At 41.1% G+C, this 18,331-nt stretch overlaps 1 protein-coding gene across 4 annotated transcripts in view; it reads left to right on the top strand.

Moving 5' to 3' along the window:
• The first annotated feature begins 4,010 nt into the window (after positions 1-4,010).
• Positions 4,011-18,331, top strand: part of LOC121009249 (properdin-like) — a 61,155-nt gene continuing 46,834 nt past the window's right edge. For 2 of the 4 annotated variants that reach the window (XM_040442240.1, XM_040442238.1), the window contains exons 1-9: positions 4,011-4,197; positions 4,459-4,609; positions 7,905-8,059; positions 8,266-8,436; positions 8,885-9,082; positions 9,571-9,744; positions 10,365-10,553; positions 11,087-11,195; positions 13,590-13,708. In XM_040442240.1, the coding sequence (XP_040298174.1) occupies positions 4,146-4,197; positions 4,459-4,609; positions 7,905-8,059; positions 8,266-8,436; positions 8,885-9,082; positions 9,571-9,744; positions 10,365-10,553; positions 11,087-11,195; positions 13,590-13,707 (1,317 nt within the window). In that variant the 5' untranslated portion in view covers positions 4,011-4,145 and the 3' untranslated portion in view covers position 13,708. Of the gene's footprint in view, positions 4,198-4,458; positions 4,610-7,904; positions 8,060-8,265; positions 8,437-8,884; positions 9,083-9,570; positions 9,745-10,364; positions 10,554-11,086; positions 11,196-13,589; positions 13,709-14,310; positions 14,467-18,331 lie in introns of those variants that run through there. The other 2 variants (XM_040442239.1, XM_040442237.1) reach the window with 2 other exon arrangements.

Below are 18,331 nucleotides of genomic sequence, written 5' to 3'. Positions count from 1 at the left end.
ATTCTTGTACATAGGAGCAGTATTATAGTAGTTATATTCCTGTACATAGGAGCAGTATTATAGTAATTATATTCTTGTACATGGGAGGCAGTATTATAGTAGTTATATTCTTGTACATAGGAGGCAGTATTATAGTAGTTATATTCTTGTACATAGGAGCAGTATTATAGTAGTTATATTCTTGTACATAGGAGCAGTATTATAGTAGTTATATTCTTGTACATAGGAGCAGTATTATAGTAGTTATATTCCTGTACATAGGAGCAGTATTATAGTAATTATATTCTTGTACATAGGAGCAGTATTATAGTAGTTATATTCTTGTACATAGGAGGCAGTATTATAGTAGTTATGTTCTTGTACATAGGAGCAGTATTATAGTAGTTATATTATTGTACATAGGAGCAGTATTATAGTAGTTATATTCTTGTACATAGGGGGCAGTATTATAGTAGTTATATTCTTGTACATAGAAGGCAGTATTATAGTAGTTATATTCTTGTACATAGGAGCAGTATTATAGTAGTTATATTCTTGTACATAGGAGGCAGTTGTATAGTAGTTATATTCTTATACTACAAACAAAATTTTTGGGGGGAATTGAGTCAGCACAACCTGTATATAGGTGCACATCACTATGGCGAAATACATATATATACAAACGGAGAATACAAATGTGATAGCACTCTATATCCAGCACTCTGCCCTGCCTCCATGCTGGATGAGGCATTTGTGTACATTTTGGCCAAAGCGTAATAAGCCACTCACCGCGTCAAGGTCGCCTCTATTTGAGTGGTCCCTAACTCTAGTTCCTACCTGTTTATGGGCCATGACAGCCACACAAAGTCCAGGGAATGCAGGTCAGCGTGCAAGCCAAGCACACTCTGCTTTTAACCCCGTCCGGTGCCATTACAGCTTTCATCGGATCCAGGGATTCAAGTACCAACATGCATGCTGAGCCCACCATATACTTCTCCTGGAGCCAAATGGCTACTGGTAGGTTCTATATAAGCAGACTTTAAAACCAGCCTCCAGGACAGATTGACTGGTCAGGTGTGCATGACTCAAATGAGATCGCCACGCCTCCAATATATACTTCAAAGGAAAAAATTTGGGGGAATAGAGGCGACCTTGACGCGGTGAGTGGCTTATTACGCTTTGGCCAAAATGTACACCAATGCCTCATCCAGCATGGAGGCAGGGCAGAATGCTGGATATAGAGTGCTATCACATTTGTATTCTCCGTTTGTATATTCTTATACTAGTTATGTGAATATTATATCTGTGATCCATTCCAAGACATTACAGAGGGACATTTAGACATACATTTCTATATGTAATATGAGATAATACTACTCCTGTGTACATGAGGCAAATATAGCCGCACTTTCTGTTGAATTTCTTGTGAACTGTTTGCTTGGTTTTGCAATCCCAGACAATCTTTTGGATTAGTTTTGTTTGTTCATCGCAGGGTCATACCAGGTTTTAAGCACAATAAATAATGTCACTGTAGAGTATATGGATAATCCTATAGATGGAGTATTTGAGGAAGACTGCCGCTTTAATTAGGATTATGGTTTCCAAACATATAAAACACATTTTTTGATTTCTTGCCGTGAGGTTGAGAGAAATGTGTTCAAGGAGTTAATTTATAAGTATACAAATATGAGGGACCAAGGGGGTGTCATCTACTGAACCCTTTTTGCTTTCTGTAGTTCAACCTGCTAAAAATTCCACATTCCTTTTTGTAAACCTTGTTTTTTGCTCTTATTTTCAATCACTTCATTGTAACTTCACTTAATATTATGCAAAATTAAGCAATACATAACTGAAGTAGTATAAGATAAGAAAGTACAATAAGCAGAGTCAGAATCTCCCAGCTGTCCTGAAGAAGCTCTGATGTTTAGTTCAAGAAGAGTAGCATGTGTTCAGCATCTGTTTAGATAAGCCGCCCCTTCCATCGTTTATTCCGCTCTTAAAGTCCACCTGCCAGCAGGATCAACACCATTGAACCAGACATTCTGCCTGGTAGGGCTGATCCTGCTGACAAAAACGATACCTTTCTTGTGAAGATCGGTTGTGGCGTTCCTGAGAAAACAGACTTTGATTATTTTTGTAAATGAAGTCTCTAGTGCACCGAGGGGCGTGGCCTGCACTGGCACACTCAGGCCCCACCCCTCATTGCACCGCAGCCCTTATTTACTTAAAGAATAAAAGTCTGTTATCTCGGGAATGCCACAACCAATCTTTACAAGAAATATATCATTTTAATCAGCAAGACCAACCCTACCAGGCAGTATGCCAGGTTTTATCGGGTTAATGCTGTTGACAGATGCTCCTTAAAGATCTTTTTGTTTTACTGGGTATTACTGGTTCCCAAAATGGGACTAACTAACCTTATTTAGCATGCATCCTTGAAGAGTAGATACAAATTTGTGAGCATACTAGGAGAGACAGGGGTGTTTGCCACAAGCTTCTACTTACCTCCATAAATTCCTGTTTCATCACTGGTTCAGAGCTGAACATTAAATAATGTGTTGAAACCATGAAATTGATGTTTGCTTACATTATGAGGTCTACATTTACCATGCATGGTAAACATACCTACAATGTTCCTATTGTGGTTGTTTTTTTACTTCTTTCTGAGACTCTCAAGGGTTGTCTCCATAGTAATAAGGTTGAGGATCACCAAGGTAGACCATGTCGCCACCATCATGTTTTACAGTATCTTCTTCCCTTAGCCTTGAGGCAACATGTAGACCTCTAGAATCTACAAATGCACTGGACAGGCTTTCATGACTATGATCCAGTTGGCATCATTTGACCTAGATGCTGAAATACATTCTGAGCCCCTCAAGTACGTCATGGATGTTCCCACCATGAAAAGCCCAACCTACTACGCCTACCCAGATATCAGACCACTGTCACATTAGCAATATGTTCAGGCCAACTTAGACCTTTCTCTTCTTCAACAGCTGGTCTGAGGGGACAGCATAGTCCCATTGCTGTGTCACATCAAGTTGACCAAATTAAAGGTCAATGGAGTGTGTCAGCCCAGAACCAACCTGCCATGGGAAATGCATGGAAGGCCCGATAGGTCAATGAGCATAAATCCCTCAAACTGAGCCTGACCTTGCGCCTGAAGCTGAGCCTGAGCTTGAGTCTGAAACGGAGACTGAGCTTGAGCCTTCCACTCTCTCCATAGCCAAAAATAATCCCATCTGTAGAAACTTCTTTATATAGGGAAATGTTTAATGGCTTGTATAGGACATCAAATGTGAAGACAAAGTGAGATATCAGAGAATGTCAGTATCTGATGGCCACCATAGCATAATAGAGGAGATCACCCCCGAAAATCTTGCAGCTTTTATAACCTGAGTGGCCTGATCTCTGTAAACTCTGATCGTTCCTCCTTCTCTATGTTCCTGAATGTTCCCTCAGATTGTGACCCATGTTTAAGCAGACGTTTGTGCTTCAGAGCTGTGCAACCTAATTGAGGACCACTGTCCACCATATTGGAATTGCTGAGCTTAGTTTATAGTCACCCGGTCACCACCAGAATTTTAAACCACACAAACCCTTCCTGTACTTTTCAGGGCGTAGCTGTAGGGGATGCAGGGGCAGCAGTCGCACTTGGCCCTGTTCCCTCTGCTTCCTAAAAAGACACCATGATAGGTTGGGGCAGGGGAGCACCTAGCCTTTCTGAAATGGCGCCCCTCCTTCTCCAATGCCAATTTCTTAACCTAACCCCTTCTTCTCAGGCACCTGTTGTAGTCCGACAGATCCGTCCATTTTGGTATGTCCAGTACGTGTTCTGCAGGACTTGGACCTCGTTTCAAGGAAGTACTGTTGTTTTTCCTCATCCATTGTACGCAGGCTTTTACTTTACCATTATAAAACTGAGGGGCACGGCCAAGATGTGACCACAGGAGAACCAGTAGATTAAACGTATAGTATTACAGAAGTCACCTGTGTACTGGTGCCAGAGAAGGTGAGGGGTGGGGAACGGGCGCAGGGATTATGACAGTGACAGGTCCAGACACCTTGGAGTTAGAAGAACAATCACAAGAGTCATAACCACTTATAATGGTGACGAGGAACCAGACATAAGGACCAAAGAACCGTGCTCCACTTCATCCCTGAAAATGTCGCCCCTGCCCTTCTTCCTTCTCATTGTGGTCTCCATACCGTCTGCAGGTAACTATTCCCCTATATCACCGCACAGGACGGAATTATACACAGGGTGCCTTCTATATCATATCACAGTGAGGGGGGGGGGCTGATACATTTTACCTTCAGTGATATATTGTAGCAAGCTTTCAGGACAAGAGACGTATATGTGCTGCTAACGTGTTCACAGCACACTGATACACTGTAGCAAACCCTCAGCTCTGAGTCATTTTAGGGCTGCGTCTTGTGTGTCCATAACTACCATACCTACCATCCTCATCTCTGTAGGAGCATATGATGTCCTGTGCTTTACTGTATTTAACGATACAAGTCTACAGTGCGAAGATTTCCTGGGGGACGGGATTTTACAGGAGGACTGCTGCCTGAACCACAAGTACGGATTCAAGAGAGAACTCAACTTAAACTGCCAGTCCTGCCGGTGAGAAAATCCACTGCACCAAGAATAGATAATACACACATAGGGGGCAGTATTATAGTAGTTATATTCTTGTATATAGGGGCAGTATTATAGTAGTTATATTCTTGTACATAGGAGGCAGTATTATAGTAGTTATATTCTTGTACATAGGAGGCAGTATTATAGTAGTTATATCCTTGTACATAGGAGCAGTATTATAGTAGTTATATTCTTGTACATAGGAGCAGTATTATAGTAGTTATATTCTTGTACATAGGAGCAGTATTATAGTAGTTATATTCTTGTACATAGGAGGCAGTATTATAGTAGTTATATTCTTATACATAGGGGACAGTATTATAGTAGTTATATTCTTGTACATAGGAGCAGTATTATAGTAGTTATATTCTTATACATAGGAGCAGTATTATAGTAGATATATTCTTGTACATAGGAGGCAGTATTATAGTAGTTATATTCTTGTACATAGGAGCAGTATTATAGTAGTTATATCCTTGTACATAGGAGCAGTATTATAGTAGTTATATTCTTGTACATAGGAGGCAGTATTATAGTAGTTATATTCTTGTACATGGGAGTTAGTATTATAGTAGTTATATTCTTGTAGATAGGAGGCAGTATTATAGTAGTTATATTCTTGTACATAGGAGCATTATTATAGTAGTTATATTCTTGTACATGGGAGTTAGTATTATAGTAGTTATATTCCTGTACATAGGAGCAGTATTATAGTAGTTATATTCCTGTACATAGGAGCAGTATTATAGTAGTTATATCCTTGTACATAGGAGCAGTATTATAGTAGTTATATTCTTGTACATAGGAGCAGTATTATAGTAGTTATATTCTTGTACATAGGAGCAGTATTATAGTAGTTATATTCTGGTACATAGGAGCAGTATTATAGTAGTTATATTCTTGTACATAGGAACATAGGAGGCAGTATTATAGTAGTTATATTCTTGTACATAGGAGCAGTATTATAGTAGTTATATTCTTGTACATAGGAGCAGTATTATAGTAGTTATATTCTTGTACATAGGAGCAGTATTATAGTAGTTATATTCTTGTACATAGGAGCAGTATTATAGTAGTTATATTCTTGTACACAGGAGCAGTATTATAGTAGTTATATTCTTGTACATAGGAGCATTATTATAGTAGTTATATTCTTGTACATAGGAGCAGTATTATAGTAGTTATATTCCTGTACATAGGAGCAGTATTATAGTAGTTATATTCTTGTACATAGGAGCAGTATTATAGTAGTTATATTCTTGTATATAGGAGGCAGTATTATAGTAGTTATATTCTTGTACATAGGAGCAGTATTATAGTAGTTATATTCTTGTACATAGGAGCAGTATTATAGTAGTTATATTCTTGTACATAGGAGGCAGTATTACAGTAGTTATATTCTTGTACATAGGAGCAGTATTATAGTAGTTATATTCTTGTACATAGGAGGTAGTATTATAGTAGTTATATTCTTGTACATAGGAGCAGTATTATAGTAGTTATTTTCTTGTACATAGGAGTCAGTATTATAGTAGTTATATTCTTGTACATAGGAGTAGTATTATAGTAGTTATATTCTTGTACATAGGAGCGGTATTATAGTAGTTATATTCTTGTACATAGGAGGCAGTATTATAATAGTTATATTCTTGTACATAGGAGGCAGTATTATAGTAGTTATATTCTTGTACATAGGAGGCAGTATTATAGTAGTTGTATTCGTGTATAGAAGTGGCAGTATTGTAGTAGTTATATTCTTGTACATAGGGGCAGTATTATAGTAGTTGTATTCTTGTACATAGGAGGCAGTATTATAGTAGTTATATTCTTGTACATAGGAGGCAGTATTATAGTAGTTATATCCCTGTACATAGGAGCAGTATTATAGTAGTTATATTCTTGTACATAGGAGCAGTATTATAGTAGTTATATTCTTGTACATAGGAGGCAGTATTATAGTAGTTATATCCCTGTACATAGGAGCAGTATTATAGTAGTTATATTCTTGTACATAGGAACAGTATTATAGTAGTTATATTCTTGTACATAGGAGCAGTATTATAGTAGTTATATTCTTGTACATAGGAGCAGTATTATAATAGTTATATTCTTGTACATAGGAGGCAGTATTATAGTAGCTATATTCTTGTAGATAGGAGGCAGTATTATAGTAGTTATATTCTTGTACATAGGAGCAGTATTATAGCAGTTATATACCTGTACATAGGAGCAGTATTAGAGTAGTTATATTCTTGTACATAGGAGCAGTATTATAGTAGTTATATTCTTGTACATAGGAGCAGTATTATAGCAGTTATATTCTTGTACATAGGAGCAGTATTATAGTAGTTATATTCTTGTACATAGGAGCAGTATTATAGTAGTTATATTCTTGTACATAGGAGCAGTATTATAGCAGTTATATTCTTGTACATAGGAGCAGTATTATAGCAGTTATATTCTTGTACACAGGAGCAGTATTATAGTAGTTATATTCTTGTACATAGGAGCAGTATTATAGTAGTTATAGTCTTGTACATAGGAGGCAGTATTATAGTAGTTATATTCTTGTACATAGGAGGCAGTATTATAGTAGTTATATTCTTGTACATAGGAGCAGTATTATAGTAGTTATATTCTTGTAGATAGGAGGCAGTATTATAGTAGTTGTATTCGTGTACATAGGAGCAGTATTATAGTAGTTATATCCTTGTACATAGGAGCAGTATTATAGTAGTTATAGTCTTGTACATAGGAGGCAGTATTATAGTAGTTATATTCTTGTACATAGGAGCAGTATTATAGTAGTTATATCCTTGTACATAGGAGCAGTATTATAGTAGTTATATTCTTGTAGATAGGAGGCAGTATTATAGTAGTTGTATTCGTGTACATAGGAGCAGTATTATAGTAGTTATATCCTTGTACATAGGAGCAGTATTATAGTAGTTATAGTCTTGTACATAGGAGGCAGTATTATAGTAGTTATATTCTTGTACATAGGAGCAGTATTATAGTAGTTATATCCTTGTACATAGGAGCAGTATTATAGTAGTTATATTCTTGTAGATAGGAGGCAGTATTATAGTAGTTGTATTCGTGTATAGAAGTGGCAGTATTATTGTAGTTATATTTGTGTATAGAAGTGGCAGACCTATAGCGCTGGTGCACTTATAAAAAGATGGCTTTCTGATGGTCTGCAATGAGTTTCTAGCTACGCGCATAGATCTCCTCTATACTGTGTGTAGAATATACACAGAATGCCTTCCTCTTTTAGCCCTTCTGAGTGGTCAGAGTGGGGGAACTGGAGTCCTTGTTCTGTCACATGTCATGAAGGTTTTCAGGAGAGACATAGAACCTGCATAGGACAAGGACACTGTCCTGGAAATGATCTTGAAGTTAAATCCTGCGTTCAACAAGAATGCTGTCCCGGTAAGTATATGTATATATTAATCAAATCTGATAACATTACAAAATCATTTCCCGGGATAGACCTGCAGCATCCATCAGCAGATAATGTTTTAGAGTAGGATTTGCCTCCTCAGTGATTACAGAATACAGACTGCATATATAGACTAGGAATTTGTCATAAACTTTGCAATATGTTCCACTGCCTAATGAGAGTCTTTATAATTCAGTGATGGGAGGTTGGTCCAAGTGGACATCATGGTCAAGATGTTCTGTTACTTGTGGCATTGGACATAAACAGAAAAGACGACTGTGTGACAACCCAAAGCCTTCTTGTGGTGGTATCTGTATTGGTGTAAGCAATCAAATAGACCTCTGTGAAACTCATCAACTTTGTCCAAGTAAGTGACTCCAACAAGATCACTACATAGTGGGGACGCTCTTGGTTTGGGTGGTTTGGGTCAAACCATAAATGGAGAGGAGACATAGATTTCTTAGCAAACATGGGGTTCTCCTTATGGAGGTTTCTAAAGCCATCACACTATTATGGGACCACTATTGTACCAAGAGCGTCTACTTTTCCATTCCTTGGAGAGAATGACCCACAGGATGGTTTTCTTGACCTTTGTTTTATGAATAGGTCGTGTCATACCAATTCATGCTAACCTGCCACCCAAGACTTAGTTGCCTACGGTCTTTCTCTTGGGTTGACTGCCAAAGGGCTTTTTTCTTTTACCATTGGCTTGTGGGCAGTGACATCAACTATGCCATCAAGGAGCAACCATGATAGATCAAGTTCTCACCAAATTTCTTCTACGAGGTCATGATTGTCATTTGGTTCCTCTCCAGCTCATGGTTCCTGGGGAAATTGGGGACCCTGGAATCCATGTTCCTCCCATTGCAAAGAAGAAGGTTCTACGAATATTCCAATTCAGTTACGTCATCGAGTGTGCGACAACCCTAGGCCATCTATATACCCTGCAGGAAACCGCTGCCAAGGTAGCGCCCACGAGGATCGACAATGTCCAGATCTTCCTTTCTGTCCAGGTAATACGCCAAGAGGTGGAAGACTTTAAAGAATAACCATTCCACGTCTAAACTCACTTCACGTAGTTATATTCCAGGCTTCTAGCCACATTAATTTCTACTGCAACCAAGGTAGGAAGAGAAGTTAGCTACTTCCTCCTTCACTTCTGTCATCCTTTGTCAAGGACAAATTGGGGGATTGTCCTTGACAACCTGGTTGTGTTGAGAGAGGAAGTGGAGGAACCTGTGGGTGAGTGGCAAGTAAGCCCCATGAAGACAAATATGGCTGACAGGAAAAAGACCGGAGTGTGGAGCCCAAATAGTTGAGATTTTTTGTACCTAAGGATTGAGAAGCACAATCACATGTCTCATTCAATTTTCAGGGGGCCCAAAAAATCTACCTTTATTTGCCAGTCTTGCCCCAGTGATACAATAAATGCTCATTAATTCCATCTATGTCCTCATCTGTGGCCACATTTGGCTGGCCTGTTCCGGTAATGTACCCTCAGTTGATGGCGGTTGGGGGTCATGGAAGAAAGACTCGGAGTGTACAGTGACCTGTGGCGTTGGACGGATAAGAGAAAAGAGGACATGTGACAACCCTCTGCCACGATACGGAGGACAAGACTGTTCAGGTTCTCCCACTCGAGACACTATCTGCAACACCAAGGCTCCCTGTCCTAGTAAGTGCCAAATTCTGGATTTCAGAACTTTAATTCTTGTGGGGTTTCTTCCAAGCAGCCTCAATAGATATACTGGTAATGAAGATGGCAACGGCAGGAGAGGAGTGTGTTGATCTTGTGGGGGAAAGTGACCTGATGTTAGTGAGGATAGGGAAGCATATAAGAGGGACAGACTAAAATGTAAGGGATGGTTAAAGTAGGTAGTCAAGGAAGCACATAGCCCAGCAGCACAGAGTATTTCAGGAGAGGAGTGTGCAGTGACCTGATGTTAGTGAGGATAGGGCTGACGTAAGGAAGGGATGTAGTGGATACTTGAAGGAGAAGATGCCCGAGCAGCACAGGGTATTTCAGGATAAACTTGTGTGATCTGTCCACTGTGTGGTCATGATGTGTGGTGGGGGATTAAGACAAGTGGGGGATCACAGCAGCACAGAGTATTTAAGGGTAAATTAGTCTTATTTTGTGGGAGGAGGAAGTGACCACCTCAATGAGACAGATGCAATCTCATGATGCAAGGAGGGGTGGACACAAGTAGGAGAGCCCCCGCAGCACAGAGTATTTCAGGGTAGGAACATGGCTGAGCATGCACCTCCTTTTACCTTTTCAGTTTTTTCTTGCAGTTGATGGGCAGTGGTCAAATTGGCAGGGGTGGTCCCCGTGTAGCCTTCTGCAAGGGGAAACCAGGTGCCAAAAAAGATATGGACTTCAGAACAGACGTCGTGAATGTCTCGGGACAAGTAATGGAGGGAAGTGGTGCGAGGGGAAGTACAGGGAGAGCCGCAAGTGCTACAACGTCGATGGCTGTCACCGTAAGTGACTCCTATCATCCCCCAGCATGAAATCGAGGAATCTTCTAATACAATGTGGGGGCGGCCTCTTCCTTAATTCTCCCAGATCACATTTATATAAATCCCACGGGGGTCCAGCCTGAGGCCACATTGATTTCTCGCAAAGCTCAGTTTCTAACAGAGTTCCCCATTATTAATAGTTGGGGGGCGCTGTTGCATTGCTATCGGTGTAAACTTTGGTGCTGTAAAGCGGTACTGCAAGTGAATGTAAAATGTCGAATCTGAAGGTCTTCCAAGTGAAAGAGCCCTCGTCTTATCGAGCGACCGATATTATGTAAGATATTCTAACCTATTATATTATACATAGAAGCAATGCTAATAAGATTTTATACATTCCCTTTAAAACTTGCATAGTGAAAGTCACATGGACGTTAGAGGACATTCAGTCATGGCCGGTCAGTAGGGCTCATGCCTAGTGGTCTCATCCCTGATGGTCGGTGGTTTGTACACCTGCAGATTTAATCTCTATCTCTTTATGTTGGTTGATATTCCAGTTAATGGAGCGTGGTCGGAATGGAGTGCGTGGGGACTGTGCTCCTCTCCATGTGGACTGTCCGAAAAAAAGAGATTCCGGGAGTGTCTTCCGCAGTATACTGAATACTCGTAAGTTACTTCTATAATATAGTGACCAGTATACACAGCAGACCTATAATATGGTGACCAGTATACACAGCAGACCAATAATATAGTGACCAGTATACACAGCAGATCTATAATATAGTGACCAGTATACACAGCAGATCTATAATATAGTGACCAGTATACACAGCAGACCTATAATATAGTGACCAGTATACACAGCAGACCTATAATATGGTGACCAGTATACACAGCAGATCTATAATATAGTGACCAGTATACACAGCAGACCTATAATATAGTGACCAGTATACACAGCAGACCTATAATATAGTGACCAGTATACACAGCAGATCTATAATATAGTGACCAGTATACACAGCAGATCTATAATATAGTGACCAGTATACACAGCAGACCTATAATATAGTGACCAGTATACACAGCAGATCTATAATATAGTGACCAGTATACACAGCAGACCTATAATATAGTGACCAGTATACACAGCAGATCTATAATATAGTGACCAGTATACACAGCAGACCTATAATATAGTGACCAGTATACACAGCAGACCTATAATATGGTGACCAGTATACACAGCAGACCTATAATATAGTGACCAGTATACACAGCAGATCTATAATATAGTGACCAGTATACACAACAGATCTATAATATAGTGACCAGTATACACAGCAGACCTATAATATAGTGACCAGTATACACAGCAGATCTATAATATAGTGACCAGTATACACAGCAGACCAATAATATAGTGACCAGTATACACAGCAGACCTATAATATAGTGACCAGTATACACAGCAGACCTATAATATAGTGACCAGTATACACAGCAGATCTATAATATGGTGACCAGTATACACAGCAGATCTATAATATAGTGACCAGTATACACAGCAGATCTATAATATAGTGACCAGTATACACAGCAGACCTATAATATAGTGACCAGTATACACAGCAGACCTATAATATGGTGACCAGTATACACAGCAGACTTATAATATAGTGACCAGTATACACAGCAGACCTATAATATAGTGACCAGTATACACAGCAGACCTATAATATGGTGACCAGTATACACAGCAGACCTATAATATAGTGACCAGTATACACAGCAGACCTATAATATAGTGACCAGTATACACAGCAGATCTATAATATGGTGACCAGTATACACAGCAGACCTATAATATAGTGACCAGTATACACAACAGATCTATAATATGGTGACCAGTATACACAGCAGACCTATAATATAGTGACCAGTATACACAGCAGATCTATAATATAGTGACCAGTATACACAGCAGACCTATAATATAGTGACCAGTATACACAACAGATCTATAATATAGTGACCAGTATACACAGCAGACCTATAATATAGTGACCAGTATACACAGCAGACCTATAATATGGTGACCAGTATACACAGCAGATCTATAATATAGTGACCAGTATACACAGCAGACCTATAATATGGTGACCAGTATACACAGCAGACCTATAATATAGTGACCAGTATACACAGCAGACCTATAATATAGTGACCAGTATACACAGCAGACCTATAATATAGTGACCAGTATACACAGCAGACCTATAATATAGTGACCAGTATACACAGCAGACCTATAATATGGTGACCAGTATACACAGCAGACCTATAATATAGTGACCAGTATACACAGCAGACCTATAATATAGTGACCAGTATACACAGCAGATCTATAATATAGTGACCAGTATACACAGCAGACCTATAATATAGTGACCAGTATACACAGCAGATCTATAATATAGTGACCAGTATACACAGCAGATCTATAATATAGTGACCAGTATACACAGCAGACCAATAATATAGTGACCAGTATACACAGCAGACCTATAATATAGTGACCAGTATACACAGCAGACCTATAATATAGTGACCAGTATACACAGCAGATCTATAATATAGTGACCAGTATACACAGCAGACCTATAATATAGTGACCAGTATACACAACAGATCTATAATATGGTGACCAGTATACACAGCAGATCTATAATATAGTGACCAGTATACACAACAGATCTATAATATAGTGACCAGTATACACAGCAGACCTATAATATAGTGACCAGTATACACAACAGATCTATAATATGGTGACCAGTATACACAACAGATCTATAATATAGTGACCAGTATACACAGCAGACCTATAATATGGTGACCAGTATACACAGCAGACCTATAATATGGTGACCAGTATACACAGCAGACCTATAATATAGTGACCAGTATACACAGTATGTGTAATGGTTGGGGCGTCCTGTTACAGATTTTGGGGTCCAGCAGCTGCGTCCCTGGTGACCCTTGTCTGTCTTTTTACAGGGGGTTAGAGGAGGCGGCCTTCTCAGGGACCCCCAAAGTGAGATGTGCTTCAATCAATGGAGAAACTCTGAAAGTGGAGGAGAAAATTACATGTCCAAATCTTCCGCCATTCCAATGAGGTGAATGTGGGGTCAGGACCTCCCAATTATACATGGGTGGTAACCGGAGACAACATGGGGCAACCTATCCATCTCCAGCTGAGGGATGGCTTAAGATGTGGCCTCCAGCAGAAACCCAGGACTAAGGCCCCTCATTCCTGGCAACAGTGCGGGTCCCGGAGGTCGGGTGTCCACCTGACTGTTCTAACCTGTCTGATTGGCCACCATCATGGGTCCACCTCCTTAAGTCAAGCAGGGCATAGGGCCAGCTATATGAAAGTTGCACGGGGCACGTCCGCCATTCCTGTCGAAGGGGGCGCCAATGAGAATATTAACGCTATTTGAGCACTACTTACTGTACACAATATTATTGTAATGTATAGTGTTGGTGGCAGCACTATGGACGACTATATTACTTGGATAATATGTGGCGGTATCATTTATGCACCATTCTGTATGGCGGTATCATTAGGCACTATATGACAAGGTTATTTGTTTACGATATGACAGCACACCATATAAGGGGCACCAACAAAATTTCGGGAAGGGTGCCACCTATTAGATTGCCAGATTGCCCATTCAGTCCTATAAATAGAACCGCTATATCTGTATTTTCATTCCAGGTTTTCCCTTTCTCAGTTTGGCTGTGACTAGAAGACGGCCATTACTACAAGCAACATGTCTGAGATGCCAGAACGATCATATGTAAATCTCCATGTGAAATCTTATGATAGTCCTGAATAAATATGGATTCTAGCAGTAACGACGATTGTGCCAATGGAGCTTCTGTCTTTTCTTGAATATGCAGACTAGGAATGGTCCTTATAGGCTAATAGAAGACCAGCCATGGAAGCCAAGGGGCCATACTATTAAACAGGTCATACTGCCTGGTAGCGTTGATCTTGCTGATTAAAATGATACCTGTCTTGTGAAAATCGGTTGTGGCGTTCCTGAGGAAAAAGACTTTTATTGTTTATGCAAATGAGAGCTTCAGGGCATGGAGTGGTCAGGCCCCGCCTTTGGTACAGTAAAGCCCTCATTTGCAGAAAGAATGAAAGCACTTCTTCTTCGGGAACGCCACAACCGATTTTCACAAAATAGGGAGCATTTTAATTAGCAGGATGGACCCTATCAGTTAGTATGCCTGATTTAATACAGTTATTCCTGCTGAGAGGATCCCTTTAACTCAAAATGCACTAATAGAGCAAACAAAAAGTCTGCTTACAAGAAGAATTTACTATACAGGAGTTGTTAGCTGTATATAATCCCCCAATGATGAGCTGATTCCAGTGTCTCACCCCTGGGACCACCATATAACTGTAATACATGAGGGGAAAAAATATGTCATCCCCTGTAGCGCCACCACAGGAGAAAAGAAGAATTACACAGTTCTTAATAAAGTCAATGCAAACAGTCTGTCATTCTACTGACAGAAAGGAAACCAGTCATTAACTAGTTAATTGTGAATCTGGTGACTTTACCTGTCAGAGTTTTGTATTTATTTGCTTTATTTTCACTTCATGGTTTCCATTTAATCCCCTGCTCCCATCAGTCCTTGGCACTCAGCGCCGCCTGTTTACACAGTTATCACTGGAGGCTTTTGATATGAATCTGTGAGTTCCTCTGTAGGGTAAATGAACTGATCACACAGTGTTTGAGCACCACTGGTATGATGTGTGGGCACTATGGATGTGACATCTTGGGGGGGGGGGGGGCAGGTGCTGAGGCGATAAGATATCTGGGCACTACTATTATAATACAGTCCTGATCAAGAGTTTAAGACCACTTGAAAAATGGCAAAAAATACTATTTAGCATGGCTGGATCTTAACAAGGTTCCAAGAAGAGCTTCAACATGCAACAAGAAGAAATGGGAGTGAGACAAAACAGTTTTTGAGCATTCAATATCATGAAAACAACGAATAAACTGAAACAGGCTGTTTTTCAGCTGATCAAAAATTTAGGACCACACCTCCAAAAAAAAACTAAACCCCCCCAAATCAGAAATCCAACTTCCAAACATGAACTCAGTAATGAGTAGCTCGGCCGTTGTTGTTTCGGCATGCTTGATGCAAGCGTTTCCATGAGGTGAGTGGGAACATTTCTCCAAGTGGTGAAGACGGCCGCACGAAGGCCATCTACTGTCTGGAACTGTTGTCCATTTTTGTAAACTTCCCTTGCCATCCATCCCCAAAGGTTCTCAATTGGATTTAGATCAGGGGAACACGCAGGATGGGCCAAAAGAGTGATGTTATTCTCCTGAAAGAAGTCCCTTGTCCTGCGGGCATTGTGTACTGTAGCGTTGTCCTGTTACCACACAGACAAGGGCCCTCAGTCATGAGGAATGCTCTCTGCCACATCTGGACATAGCCAGCGGCCGTTTGACGTCCCCTGCACTTCCTGAAGCTCCATTGTTCCACTGAAGGAAAAAGCCCCCCAGACCCTTATGGCGCCCCCTCCACTGTGGCTCGTAGAAAACATCTCAGGTGGGATCTGCTTGTCATGCCAGTAACGTTGGAAACCATCAGGACCATCAAGGTTACATTTTTTCTCATCAGAGAATAAAACTTTCTTCCACCTTTGAGTGTCCCATGTTTGGTGCTCTCTTGCAAAGTCCAAACGAGCAGTTCTGTGGCGTTCAAGGAGACGAGGTCTTTGAAGAAGTTTTTTGTTTTTGAAGCCCTTCAGTCTCAGATGCCGTCTGATGGTTATGGGGCTGCAGTCAGCACCAGTTAAGGCCTTCATTTGGGTCGAGGATCGTCCAGTGTCTTGACGGACAGCCAATTTGATCCTCCGGCTCAGTGCTGATGACATTTTTTTGGGTCTTTCACTTGACTTTTTTGTTCCATAACCCTCAGAATCATTTAAGAAATTCAAAATGACTGTCTTACTGCGTCCCACCTCAGCAGCGATGGCGCGCTGTGAGAGACCCTGCTTATGCAGTTCAACAACCCGACCACCTTCAAAAAGGGAGAGTTTTTTTGCCTTTGCCATCACAACGTGTGACTACCTGACAGAGAATGACAATGAATCCACATCTTTGCACAGATTTGGCTTTTTAAAGGCATGTGGTCCTAAAATGTGGATCAGCTGAAAAACAGCCTGTTTCAGTTTATTCGTTATTTTCAATTAATTGAATGCTCAAAAAATGTTTTGTCTCACTCTCATTTCTTCTTGTTGCATGGTGAAGCTCTACTTGGAACCTTGTTAAGATCCAACAATGTAAAATATGATTTTTTGCCATTTTTCAAGTGGTCTTAAACTTTTGATCAGGACTGTATTTGGGTGCTGCTGGAAAGATGTCAGTATAACCAGTATGCACAGTGCCAGTATAAGATCTGGCTACTGCTGTTCATATCTGGGCACTGATTTATGATCATATCTGGGCTCTGCTAGTCATATCTGGGCTCTGATGGGAATATCTGGGCACTAATGTATGGTCCTATCTGGGCACTGATGTATGGTCCTATCTGGGCACTGATGTATGGTCATATCTGGGCACTGATGGTCATATCTGGGCTCTGCTAGTCATATCTGGGCTCTGATGGGCATATCTGGGCTCTGATGGGCATATCTGGGCTCTGATGGGCATATCTGGGCACTGATTTATGGTCATATCTGGGCTCTAATGGGCATATCTGGGCACTAAAGGTCAAATCTGGGCACTGCTATTTACTCTATATCCGGACACTGCTAGTCATATCTGGGCATTGCTTATTATATCTGGGCACTGATGGTCATATCTGCTAGTCAGGGCCGGCGTTGGGGGGGAGGGGGGGGCAAACAGGGCACTTGCCCATGGCCCCTATCCCTAAATGGGGCCCCCTGCTGAGCTGTCCAGACAGAAGTAGAAGAGAGCTGGTGGCGGCACCTGAGAAGAGCACAGACAGCACAGCAGGGAGCGCTGGTCCCTGGTCTAGCCGGCAGGGTCAGGGTCCTTATGCTGTAGTGAGGAGCTGGGTGCTGCACCCATAGCACGGGCTGCACAGCAGTCAGACAGACCTTGTCCCCGGCCCCTTCCCCTCTCTCACTGGAGGCCCTGCACTGGGAAGGTAATGGCCTCCTCTGCTCCTGTGGTTACTGGTTCAGAATGTCGCCCTCTAATGACCGGACATATGTGCTGCCGGCCCCTCTCTCCTCTCTGCGCTGCAGACATAACCTGATAGGTGCAGGAGGGGGGGCAGCCTGCAGACAATGCACCGGACCCCCACACACACTGTAGCTGGTTTGTTTTTTACTATTTGCTGTCTGGAACACAATTGTCTAAATATAATGTAATCTATCTATCGATCTATCTATCATCTATCTATCTATTGTGGGGATTCACTCTGGTAGGCAGGGCAGTACAGAGGCAAAAACAAGGTTGTTAATTAAAGTTCAGTGTTTATTCACACATAGGGGGAAAAAAAGCCAAAAGTAAGTGTTCAGTTTTGGTGCCTGTTCACACAACACAAAGTCCACAGTGCAAAAAGCCTTCACCTGGTCAGCAGATTTCCACCCGCAGCCCGCAGCAGGCTTCAGAGGCCCGTTTCCCCAGCATGCGGCTCTCACAAATAGATGGCCTCAGGGTCTGAAAACCCAGACTCCTCAGCTTCTCTGCCATGGAGGATAATCCCACAGCAGCTGAACGTGCTGGCTGGGTTTT

The sequence above is a fragment of the Bufo bufo genome, chromosome 8 (genome assembly GCF_905171765.1).
Source record: "Bufo bufo chromosome 8, aBufBuf1.1, whole genome shotgun sequence".
Lineage (NCBI taxonomy): Eukaryota > Metazoa > Chordata > Amphibia > Anura > Bufonidae > Bufo > Bufo bufo.
This window is presented reverse-complemented; position numbering and strand designations above follow the sequence as displayed.